We start from the raw sequence: 13,528 nt of genomic DNA, 5'->3' as shown, positions 1-13,528 counted from the left end.
ACCTGACTCATTTTCAGTCTCAAGCCCTAAACTGCTCCCCTAAACCTTGTACAGGTAAAGGGAGCACACCATTACAAACCTCACACCAACAATCTAGTACTTGGCCGCAGCCATGCCGAGGGAGTGGGGTGTACTCAGAGTAACATTCATACCTTCTTCTAAAATACCACACATGGATCCTTGTGGCTAGCAGGACCTTTGGAATTGGGACATATAGTGGATCCCTTCCTAAAAGATAACTTGAGCAATAATAAAATCCAAATCCACACTTAAGGTTTTAAAAGTAACCATGGTCTAGTATTTACACCATACACACTAAAATCTACACCTAAGCCCACTCAGGAATTTGCTATCCTCTGAAATCCTTGAGAAAACAGCCTCTGACCTGGCCTTCCGTGCAGCTGTGGTTCATAGGGACACAATGGTCATTGCACCAGTGGCAGTCATTAGTGTTGGCCGTGCAGCTGTAACAATCCGTGTGCTGGTCACATCTGTCATGGTCAAGAGCTATGAAGAGAAGAAAAACTCATCAACTGTGACAGCTTCTCCTCAGAAAAGTCACAGGCCATCATAGCTGCTGTTGAGCACAATCTGAGACTGAGGCAAAAAAAAAAAGTGACAAGGGTTGGGAAGTAAAATGAGGAGTGAAACTGGCAGGAAAATATACTGGTGTGTTCAGGTTAAAACAGTATTTAGAAATAAGCAAACAATCTGAAGAAAAGCTACTTGGTACTCCACCCTCCCAACAAAATTACAGCAAAAGTGAAAAACAAAGATAGCTTAACTGAATTCAAGAACAATGAGATACAGGGGAAATAGGTCTGCTTCTCTAAATACTTTTCTTCGCAAGGAAAAATGCTCAACTAGCAACTGAATGAATAGCAAGAGATGCCAAGGAGCCAAACAAAGAAACATAGGAGACAAGCCATACCTCCCAGCTCTAAATGCAAGGCTGCTCTGGGCACAGGAAGCAGGCAGCAACACAGAACCCCAAAGAAGGCAACACACACATATGTTAAGTCCAGGAATTGCTGGGCTGCTATGGACCTGTTGATCTCCTACTGACCCTAGATGGGTCAAGGTCAGCAACAAAAGAGGCTACACCATCATGCTGCCTCATCTGTTGACCCATTTGTGGACGTGGCACACAATGGAATCCATGGACAAGAAAAGGCAGGGCCATCTTCACAAAGACCCCAGCAATGTGCTCCCTGGGCTGTCCTTCCTGCCCTGGTCATCACTTCATGGCCTGGACCCATACAGAAAACAGAGTGAGCCAGGGAGGTGACATCTGAGATGAGTTCATAACAGATGGGTTCATAAGCAACCACCTAAAGTAATTAAATATTATTTCCTATAAACTTGCACATTTCATTTGAACTTTGAAAAAGTGGTTTCAAAAATAATGATTTCATTGATTTCATCCCTTTCAGGAGACAGTGACTAATCCTACCAGGTTCTGGTCATCTTGGTTCTCTAGCACTCACCAGCCCACCAATGAACCTAGAAGGCTGCCTGGGTGTTCTTACTGAGAATTTATGTTCAGCTTAACTTGGAATGTCCCAGGAGGGTGAAAGCTGCCTCTAACCATCTTAGCTCTCATGGTAACTGCTACAACAATCCTAACAGTTAAGAAATTCAGTCAACATAGGAGTTCCCATCCTGGCGCAGTGGTTAACGAATCTGACTAGGAACCATAAGGTTGCGGGTTCGATCCCTGGCCTTGCTCAGTGGGTTAAGAATCCAGCGTTGCCGTGAGCTGTGGTGTAGGTCACAGACGCGGTTCGGACCCCGAGTTGCTGTGGCTCTGGCGTAGGCTGGCGGCTACAGCTCCGATTCAACCCCTAGCCTGGGAACCTCCATATGCCATGGGAGCGGCCCAAGAAATGTCAAAAAGACAAAAAAGAAAAGAAAGAAATTCAGTCAACATACTATAAATTAATTGAAGTGAAAAAATATTTTACAGAGATATCTTCCTTAGTTTTAAAGGAATTTCTCACACACAACTTCAGTGAATTACTTTGTGCTGCTGTACGTCAGAGCAAAAGGGTAACAAGAAGCTGAGTAGGCCAGATGAAGGAAGCTTGGAAAATGTAAGTGGTGGTTCTAAAAGGAGAGGTCACTGCTCATCCACAGCAACTGTCTGCCTTGCTAACACTGCTGTGCCCTGCTAGGAGAAGCCAGAGAAGAACAATACTTTGCAAAGAGAGTATCTCTACCTCTATCCACCAGAACAATCTACTCCAACAGAGCTTTTCTGGATTGGCCCTCTTAATATTAGCTCTAATCTTAGAGCTGCTTAATCCAATATGGTAGCCACTAACCACATGCAGTTTTTTATTGTAATTAATTAAAATTTAAAAATTCAGTTCTTCAGTCACACCAGTCTCATTCCAAGATAGCCATCCCATTCCTGTTTGATAGCCACAGGACACTGGGACAGTGAAGACAGAACATTGTCATTATCACAATAAAGTCCTATTGGATTGCAGTGCTTCAGAACAACTGGAGCTAGGTTCTGGGGTTGGTATACAAAGTCTACACAGTGCTGAAAAGGTTTGTCTTTATCTTTAGCAGACAACTTTCTAGGAGCCACATGGCATGTTCCCATCCATTATAAAGATGTTTAGAAACCAATTTGCAAATTTCCACAAGTATTTACACACAAAGTAATTACGGAATAATTACGGATAATAAAATGAACATAAAAAGTATACACAGGCTAACTGCCTTCATGATTCAGATAAAATGAGATCTCAAATTAATTAAATTTTAAGAGAAAAAACATACTTCTTTTGAAAAAACATTCTGAGTTTAACTTTGCTCTCTGTGCTTCAGTCGCCAACTCCCAGGAGACACACTGAGATGACCCTGTGTCCCACACACACCGGATGCCAGGTCCTGCTGCTAGACAAGCGGCTTCACTCTGGTGTGCTTCACACTCTTCTGAGGTGAATACCAGGATGTCACTGAGGAGGAGACTATTGAAACCACCAAATACATACATGGTGCTAAAAGAAAAAAAAAAGGAGTGAGAAAGAGTTTACTGAAAACTTGTATAAACAAATGTATGATATAATTTTTACGATTGTTAGACAAATGTTACATAAGTCTGTAAAAAAATTTTTTTCAGATCTCAAAAAAATTCTTCATACTTTTACCTCCCAAATTCCAACCTTTCACAATGGCCTGTGATTACCTAGAATAGTTCCAATAATCCATCTACTCTTTCTAGCCACTATATTAAAAAGTTTTCATGACAACTTAGTAACTTTAGGATCCAGGGTTAATCACTGCTGTGGCATGGATTGGATCCCTGGCCCAGGAACTTCCATGTGCCATGGCCACAGCCAGGAAAGGAAGGAAGGAAGGTAGGAAGGAAGGAAATATTTTCAACTGAATAAAACCAAAGAAATGCCTTATCAAAGTTTATGGGGTAGAATTATAGTACTTAGAAACTTACAGCTTTAAACAACTATATGAGAAAATTAAAACCTAAGTTTCTGCCTTAAGAAACTAGAAAAAGAAAAGCAAGAAGAAGAGAATAAATTATACAAAGAAACAATATTACATAGAAGAAAATAGTAAAAAAAAAAATCAATAAAACTAGAAGTTTGTTCTTTGAGAAAATCAACAAAATTGATAACCTTTAGCTAGACTGACCAAGAAAAAAGAGAGAGGACACAAATTAACAAAATCAGGAATGAAGAGGAAACACCATTAGTGTCTTTAGAGAAATTAAAAAGCATTATAAGGATATATTATGATCTTTTATACCAACAAATAAGACAACCTGGATGAAATGGACATATTCTTAGAAAGACACAGATTATCAAAATCAACTAGTTCCTCAATAAAGTAAAAAGCAGAATTACAATAAGACACAGCAACTCATTTCTGAATATATACCCAAAAGAACTGAAAGCTGGGACTCAAACAGATATTTGTACACCCATGATCACAGGAGCATTATTCACAACAGCCAAAAGACAGGAGCAACCCAAGTGTCCACAGATACGTGAATAGATAAACAAATGTGGTGTATATGTATACACCTTAAAAAGGAAAGAAATTCTGACACATGCTACATGGATGAATGAACCTTGGGAAATCATGCTAAGTGAAATAAGCTAGTAACGACACGACAAATAGTATATAATTCCACTTAATATGAGGAACCTAAAGTGGTCAAATGTATAGAGACAAAAGGCAGATGGTAGTTGCCAAGAGCAGGGGAAAGGGTGGAATGGGGAGTTAATGTTTAATGGGTAGAGTTTCAGTTTTGTGAGATGAAAATAGGTCTAAAAATGGATCAGTGTACAACAATGTACATTTGGTGTACTAAGTGCCACTGAACCAAACACTTAAAAATGTTTAATATGGAGTTCCCATTGTGGCTCAGCATAAACGAATCAGACTGAGGTTGCAGGTTCGATCCCTGGCCTCGCTCAGTGGGTTAAGGATCCAACATTGCCATGAGCTGTGGTGTAGGTCGAAGATGTGGCTGGGATCTGGTATTGCCGTGGCTGTGACATAGGCCGGCGTCTACCGCTCCGATTCAACCCCTAGCCTGGGAACCTCCATATGCTGGGAGTGGCCCTAAAAAGACAACAACAACAAAAAAAGTTAATATGGTAAACCTTATGTTATGAAAATTTTACCACATTTTTAAAAATACCCCGCCCTCAACCACCTTAACAAGAAAGAGAAAATCCAGGCATTGCCGTTGTGGCTCAGCAGTATCGAACCTGACTAGTATTCATGAGGACTCAAGTTTGATCCCTGATCTCACTCAGTGGGTTAAGGACCCAGTGTTGCTGTGAGCTGTGGTGTGGGTCACAGATGCGGCATGGATCCTGAATTGCTATGGCTGTGGTGTAGGCCAGTGGGAATGGCTCCCATTAGACCCCTAGCCTGGGAACTTACATATAACGTGGGTGCAGCCCTAAGAAAAAAAAGAAAAAAAAAAATTCAAATAGACAAACCTATCACAAGAATAAAGACTGAACTGGCAATTTAAAATATTCCCACAAAGAAAAAGCCCAGGCCCAGATGAATTTTATCAAGCATCAAACATTTAAAATAATAATACCAATTCTTTACGTATTTATTTTTTTAATTTTTGGCTGCCCCATGGCATGTGAAGCTCCTGGGCCAGAGATCAGATCCAAGCCACAGTCATGACCTAAGCCACAGCTGTGGTAACACCAGATCCTTAACCCACTGTGCCAGGCCAGATATCAAACCTGTGTCCGAGAGCTCCCAGGATGCCGCCGATCCTATTGTGCCATGGCGGAAGCTCCAGTAATACCAATTCTTTATAAACTCTTCCAGAAAACAGAGTGGGAAAGAACATTTCTCAATTTATTCTGTAAGTCCAATATTAACCAGACAAAGACATCACCAAAAAAGTATAGAGCAATATCCTCATGAGTACAGCTGGGACATTTCAGGGAAATTTTGTGGGTGATGGATACATTTTCTTGATTGTGTGACGATGTCACAGTGTATACTTATGTCAAAATTCATCCAATCGCACACTTTAAATGTATACTCTTTATTGTGTGTATCAACTCTACTTCAATAAAGTTGTTTATAGGCCATATATGCAGAATCACCCATATTCAAAACAAAAGCAATTGTATCATAGCTCCAGGGAAAGTTCTTAAAACGCTGGTGTGGGAGACCAAAACCACAGGTTATCAAAGTGAAATCGTTTGTATCACAGAGAACACTGGGTCTCAGCTGCCACATACATGATACGTCTGCGCCTCTTGTGCGATGTTCACTGCGACATCCTCAAGCCTGACAACCACGTGCCAGGTCAGAAACTGAAGAGTTAGACTGGGGTCTGTTTAATCAGGAGAGACAACTTAAACATCCCTTAAATATTTGAGGGAGCTTTGCATGGCAGAGGATTTGGGCTTCTATTGCAAACATTTAAAGAACAGAAATAAAATCAATAGGCAGAAGATTCAAAGTGGATTCCAGATAAGATAAAGGAAAATGTGCTCATTACTAGTTTCCAACTTAGGTGAGTTTTTCATTCCTAGGCCTGTTTAAAGGAGTGTCTTCTTTGGGAGGCACGTTCATCACCTCTGAACACTTTAGATGGAATGCCTGCATTAAGTGGGAGTTTGGAACAGATCATTTCAAGGATCTCTTCCAACTCTGAGATCCTATGATCTGACAGGAAGTAACCCACAACGAGGTATCAAATAATTCCCTCTCCCAATGCCTCTATTTTCCTCAAATCAACAGACGGCTAACTAACTAAAGCATAAAGATTTTGTGGCTATATTTTCACTCTTTCTGAAAACTGACATATTTCAGTAACTAAAAATGAACACCAGGTTTAATTATTAACCCCACATTGGTTTACTAAGTATCACATTATGTAGTCTAGATTCAACTAGTTAGTCAATTTACTGCTTAAACCAAGTAAGCTCCATCCCCTTCCCAGTAGAGCTGGTGTTCTCACTAATTCTGAATGCATCTGGTCACACAATGGCTCTGCAAGGGTAGGCAGAGTCCATCAAAGAGGCCTGGAGCAGGGAACTGAGAAGAACAGGTGCATCAGCAGCAGCCTCAGGATCTCACAGCCCACTCCTCTTCCTGCCTCCCCCAAACCACAGGGATGACAACTAAGTGAGGTACAGCTGGCCCAGTGCTGCTGCTTGATTAAGGGAACTATCTTTCAAAACACCAAGAAGTCTTATGTGAATCAAAGTTTCTCTTTTGGTAAATTATTTCATAGAATTAAACTAATCATGGTTTTTAACTACATGGCCTCCCCTGTTACACTCTGCCCCCTCCAACCATACACATGGATACTCACATACAGGCTCAAACACTCCACTGGAATTACACAAAAATAAAAACATTACTGTAACTCAGGCAAGCCATTTCCAATTTTGAGGCATGGTTAAATTACATCTACGGTAAATTGTCAACTTCTCTGAGTTTATATAAAACCTCCCAATATTTAGCAAATGGCAACTGTGTGCCAAGTCCTATGCTAGGAGAACACCAGGAATGGAAAGATGAACAGACCTGAGACCAGGCACCCACAGGCAAGATGAAGACAAAACGGATCCACTGCTTTCCAGATGCAAAACATCAAGAGGCACTTATAGAAAACTTTAAGGTTTTCCTTACTGAGGAAATATCAAACTACAATTTAAGATAACACTTCAGGAGTTCCCATTGTGGCTTAGCGGTTTATGAACCTGCTAGTATCCATGAGAATGTGGGCTCGATCCCTGGTCTTGCTCAGTGGGTTAAGAATCTGGTGTTGCCGTGAGCTGGGGTGTAGGTAGCAGATGTGGCTGGGATCTGATGTGGCTGTGGCCGGCAGCTACAGTTCCGACTTGACCCCTAGCCTGGGAACTTCCATATGCCTCAGGTGCGGCCCTAAAAAAAAATAAGAAAGATAACACTTAAAATAAGTACTCAAAAATCCTTCCATTTTAATCTATACCTGACAAATACTCCCACACTAAAACCATACTTATTGATAAATTTTAGTTAGGTGTTTACTTTGTGAAAGATGTCCCTTTTTCCAATATCTAAGTGCTTGAATTCTGTCGATTCTTCCTTCACATCTACAAGATAGGTTGCTTTCTTTCTTTCTTTTCTTTTTTTCTTTTTTGGAGTCCCTGGGCCAGGGATCAGAATGGAGCCAGAGTCGTGACCTACAGCAATGCCAGATCCTTAAACCCCTGTGCCAGGTCGGGGATTGAACCTATGTCCCAGCGGTGCAGAGACACTGCCAATCCCATTGCACCACAGCAGGGACTCCCAAGATAGGTTGCTTTCTTATCTTTCCTAATCCAAGATGAATTACCTCATCTAACCTGCATTATCACAACAGCCATTTTGAAAATAAAAGAAATCCTAACATAATATATACAAGCATTATAGCATTTAAATAGTTTCAGGATCGATAAGGCCTAGAATTTTAAAAGGTGAGGTAAACAACAGTAATAACAGCAGAAGCAAAACGAGAAACATTAACAACATGATTAACCAATCAAAAATCTATAAAGCACATGGAAGGTGTAGGTCGAGTGGCCAGTCTGGATCTCCCTTTAACGACAGGTCCTTTTCTAGGGGCAGATTTATAAAGAGCTCTACTAGTTTGAGCCAAGCATTTCCTTTTTTTTTTTTTCAATAATGATTGTTATTTTTTTCCATGAGCCAAGCATTTCTAAACGATGCAATGAAATGCAGTTCAGACCTCAGATTATCCAAAGACTTGATCCACATGAAATAACACAGACTTGATCGATGGGAAGCGTTACAATCGCCCCCTCTGTTCCCATACCTTATCCCTCATCTCAAGTACCCTCTCTCGTTTTTTTCAAATCCATCTTCACCACTCAGATAAAACTAAGAGAAACGTGACAACCTAGCCACCACAATAATAGAATAGCAGAGGGCATAAGCCGGTAACTACACAAACTTCTGTTGTCCCGTGCACTCAGACAACACCTAACAGAGCTTACTCCTGATGCTAACAGAACCACATCAACAAACATTTCATTAGAAGTAATTCAAATCCACATCAAATATTTTAAATATAAATCAGGAAATTCATGCCTATATAATTTTATGAAAAGCTAATGGGATGAGGGAATCCTGTGAACAACATGGTAAGTCCAATATCATTTCATTTATAATTGATTTTCATTAAAAACAAGAGAAAAAGAGCAAGCATTTCTCCAATTACCTGTTGTGTAAGACCGCTGAATGGCCAAATCTGTTGACATCATGGTGCAGATCAGGTCTGGGAAGCACTGACCATCGGTCACAAGCTAGGAGCGAGAAAAACATAAGGGACTGTCATTCTTATTCAATAGGAACTGGACATTGCATTTTCTTTGGGAAAGAAGTCGATAACAAACACAAACTTATCTCTCAGTTTTTCTTAATCATACCATTATTTAGTTGGCAAAAGGTCGTAGTAACAGATCAGCAGGGCATGGAAGAAAGGTAGGACCCTGGCAATTCTAATTAGCGAATGCGCTGAAAACCCAAGATGCCTGCATCACTCTGTCGCCTATCAGTGTTTACCCTCTAGAATATTTGCCATTTTAGGGCCACACCCCCGGCATATGGAGGTTCCCAGGCTAGGAGCTGAATCAGAGCTGTAGCCGCTGGCCTACACCACAGCCACAGCAACGCCAGATCTGAGCCGTGTCTGTGACCTACACGCCAGCTCACAGCAATGCTGGATCCCTGACCAACTGATCGAGGCCAGGGATTGAACCCACATCCTCATGGATGCTAGTCAGATAACCACCAAGCCACAATGGGAACTCCTACCAGGGCATTTAAATAAGCCCAGAGAGGCACTTAACTTACCCCTTTCTTCCTTCACAGATAAGAGTTTTTTATTATAATGCTCAATATTCACCGTGTACATCTCACCATACAAAACTTCTCAGCTACTGCAATCTGGATTGCTCCTCCATATCTAGAGGGTAATAAATGACCTTTTTCCTGCTAAATCTGACTCTAGCCTTTATTTAATCTCTCTGTAACCCCTGTTAACTGCTCCCTCACAGGTTCCCAGTCTCATCTCACTTTGTCCCTTTCAGACTTTTTTTTTGGCTGCACCCCGCGGCATATGGAAGTTCCAAGGGCAAAGGATCGAACCTACGCCACAGCAGTGACAACGCCGGATTCTTAACTGGTACGCCACCAGGGAACTCTTCTTTCAGACTTCTTTATGGCTCTATCCTCTGGCTCTTTGCTCATCCCTGAAGATACATGCTCCCTCCAGAAGCTCACCACCTCAGATCCCCACTGATCTGTACTATTCTGTCCCACAGTCATCTCCAGCTGAACATGTCCCCACATTCAATTTCCTCACCTCCTCCCAGACCCTGTCCCTCTACCTCTATTTCCAGCCTTGGTGAAAAGCACCATCTACCATGGCCCACACCAGATACCAGATAGGATGCTGCCACAGCTCTCAAACACACACCCTGGACAATCATCAGGTTCCTGTGACTTCTCAAACCTCTTTACCCTCACTGCCACTTCCACAGCCTTGCCGTATTGAGGAGCCGGGGCTTTCTGAAGAATCTCACACAGGAGGTCTGAAATTATATTTGCGTCTTGGGACGATCTCTTGGTGGCACTGTGATGCATACTCGGGAAGGGGCAAGGTGGGAGTTATTAGGAGGCTGTTGCTGAAGTCCTGAGGAGGGTTGGAACCAAGGCTGTGGAAGTGGCTGACAGTATAACTGCTATTCAAGATGTCACCTGCTCTGAGAAGAATATATGCGAGCACCTGTGAGCTTCTCTTAACTCCTGGGGGCTAAGGGTTATGGTCAGGGAAAGCCTTCTTGAAGAGGGGCCATACATGCTGCGTCCTCCAACATCAGGAAGTCAGCTGCGCCAAGGCAGGCAGAACTTCTCAGGCAAAGGAAGCCCATATGCAGAGACCTAGATGCGGAAAGAGTCCATGCCACATACTTGGGGCTGTATCCTAGCAGCACATCAGGGAGGAGTGGCTTCAAGTGGTACTAGAAGCAAGCAGCTGTCTGGTCAGATCCTGAGGGACCCGAATTGCAATTATACTGCCTGCTCAGTTCTTTGCCTCCCACATCATGAGGCAAGGACTGTAACTTATTCCTCTTACAATCCCCAATGCACAAGCTCAGGGGCTGGCACATAAGACATCTGTTAAAAAAGAATATCTGATGATATTTATACCAAAAAAACCTTCTAATATTTGTTTTGCATGAACAAATATTGCCCTCTTCTGGTCACTACATTACCATACCAAATTAAAAAAAAAAAAAATTCCTGGAGTTTTTGTTGTGGCACAGAGGAAACGAATCTAACTAGCATCCATGAGGTGGCAGGTTCAATCCCTGGCCTCGGTCAGTGGGTTAAGGATCTGGCATTGCTGTGGCTGTGGTGTAGGCCAGCACCTACAGCTCCAATTGGACCCCTAGCCTGGAAACCTCCAATATGCCGCAGGGGTGGCCCTAAAAAGCAAAAAAAAAAAAAAAAAAAAATTCCTGTCCAAGTATTACATCAAGAATGTGTGAAACCAGTTTCTGGGGAATGAAATAAAGCTATACTTAAACCAACTTAACATAGCTGGTGGTCATAGCTACCCTACACTACTATGTAAGGCTTTTCATCTGTAACACAGGGAGTTCCCATCGTGGCACAGTGGTTAACGAATCCGACTAGGAACCATGAGGTTGCGGGTTCGATCCCTGCCCTTGCTCAGTGGGTTAACGATCTGGCGTTGCCATGAGCTGTGGTGTAGGTTGCAGACGCGGCTCGGATCCCGAGTTGCTGTGGCTCTGGTGTAGGCCAGCGGCTACAGCTCCAATTAGACCCCTAGCCTGGGAACCTCCATATGCCTCGGGAGCGGCCCAAGAAATGGCAAAAAGACGAAAAAAACAAAACAAACAAACAAAAAAACATCTGTAACACAGGAGAGCCCAATCACCCCAGCTTATCAAAGGATGGACTTCAAAAAGAACATTACATTACAGAAGTAATGTGTTTTAATATAGTATCAGTCAAATTACCATTAAAAAATACCATTTGGACCTCTTTCAAATGGCTTGACTACTTTTAACTACCAATATTTTGTTTCTTTTAAAATGGTGCTTACGGACAAAAGGAAAAAAAAGATTCTTGAAGCCAAAATGGCTTTGGGCAACTTACCAATGTCGTAAGCCATGAAATCTGAAGAGAAGCATTTAGCTCCATGGCTCATGGACGTGTCATTGTGTGTGTTTCCTCCAAACACCAGCATGGTTCCACTCACTATCACTGCTGTGTGCAAGTAACGGAAAAACCGGCTGTCCTTAAGAATGGTCCTTTTGAGTTTATTTAAAAATAATAAATACAAGGTTAGTTCTTCAGAATAGTCATCATCTATTTGCTAATACAAATATAACCATTTTCTTAACTTCAGATCCAAATGTGTAAATACTTCTATATTTTTCTCTGTGTATACGTAACTTTCTCTGTATATAAGCAATAAAAATAACAAACAAAATCTTAAAAATTTATGAGAATCTTTTTTATTTTTTGGCTATGCTCGCAGTATACAGAAGTTCCCAGGCCAGGAATCAAACTTGCAACACAGCAGCAACAATGATGGATCCTTAACTCACTAAGCCACCAGGGAACTCTAAGACTCATGAGAATTTTGATAAAATATATTAAGAGCCTTAAAAATGTTCATACCCTTTGACAATATAATTCTAATTTCTGAGCAGAAATCATGGGAAATACAGATAGAAGCTTACATACAATACTTTTTTATTTTTTATTTTTTTATTATTATTATTTTTTTTGTCTTTTTGCCATTTCTTGGGCCACTCCCGCAGCATATGGAGGTTCCCAGGCTAGGGGTCGAATCGGAGCTGTAGCCACCGGCCTACGCCAGAGCCACAGCAATGACAATACTTTTTTAATAAGACAAAAGCTAGGAACCAAAACTTCCAACTGTATGGGCGTTATCATACCCACTAGATGGAATATTACATAGCCACTAGAAATGACCATGTAAAATGGTATCCACAGCATGGTATCAAATATGTAAGGATATATGAAAAGAAGATAAACCATTACTAGGAGTTCTCCTGCGGCACAGTCGGTTAAGAATCCAGCATTCAATCCTTGGCCTGGAAACTCCCACATGCTGTGGGTGTGCCCAAAAATAAATAAATAAATCATTGCTTGATAATCATATTATTCCATAACTCAAATATGCTTCATATTTACTAAAATCAGCATACTTTACAAAGACCAATATACAGTACAGTGAGGAGAGCGCTAATCTTTTAGGTACTGAGACCATCTCTGTTTGATGATTTCATGCAATAACACCAGTTACTGACTCCAAAGAGAACACCTTGGTCATCAAGAAAAGGTTAAAAAATGGATACATTCTACTTAATTAATGACAACAGTGTGCATAAACTCAACTATGTAGAACAACTTACTTTTCAGGATTCTGAAGAGCTAAAATTTTATTGTGGTATTGACTGCATAAAAATTTAAAGCCTTGGAGTTCCCGTCGTGGCGCAGTGGTTAACGAATCCGACTAGGAACCATGAGATTGCGGGTTCGGTCCCTGCCCTTGCTCAGTGGGTTAACGATCCGGTGTTGCCGTGAGCTGTGGTGTAGGTTGCAGATGCGGCTCGGATCCCGCGTTGCTGTGGCTCTGGCATAGGCCGGTGGCTACAGCTCTGATTCAACCCCTAGCCTGGGAACCTCCATATGCTGCGGGAGCGGCCCAAGAAATGGCAAAAACACACACACACACACACAAAAAGCCAGTCAAGAAAATCCCAAGAATTTTCTAATCAACCTACTATCAAATTATAGATACTACTACTTTATTACCTTCTGTTTATTTCACCATTTTTCTCTTTACATTATGAAGAGAATGATGGTAGGCATGAAAACAAAAATATAGCCCAGTACCTTTCCAGCAACTGTCAGAACTCACACCTGAAAGGGAAAGCTCAAGAAAAAGCAC

General features: G+C 41.5%; 1 protein-coding gene across 1 annotated transcript in view; it reads right to left on the bottom strand.

Annotated features, from left to right (window-relative positions):
• Positions 1-13,528, bottom strand: part of ATRN (attractin) — a 180,860-nt gene that overhangs the window by 88,856 nt on the left and 78,476 nt on the right. Inside the window, exons 10-13 of the mRNA XM_047771508.1 lie at positions 11,701-11,855; positions 8,732-8,816; positions 2,791-3,011; positions 386-507 (exon numbers count right to left, since the gene is read on the bottom strand). Of these exons, the coding sequence (XP_047627464.1) occupies positions 386-507; positions 2,791-3,011; positions 8,732-8,816; positions 11,701-11,855 (583 nt within the window). The remainder of the gene's footprint in view (positions 1-385; positions 508-2,790; positions 3,012-8,731; positions 8,817-11,700; positions 11,856-13,528) is intronic.

This window comes from Phacochoerus africanus, chromosome 3, assembly GCF_016906955.1.
Source record: "Phacochoerus africanus isolate WHEZ1 chromosome 3, ROS_Pafr_v1, whole genome shotgun sequence".
NCBI lineage: Eukaryota > Metazoa > Chordata > Mammalia > Artiodactyla > Suidae > Phacochoerus > Phacochoerus africanus.
The sequence above is the reverse complement of the archived record's forward strand: the minus strand, read 5'-3'. Positions and strand labels throughout refer to the sequence as shown.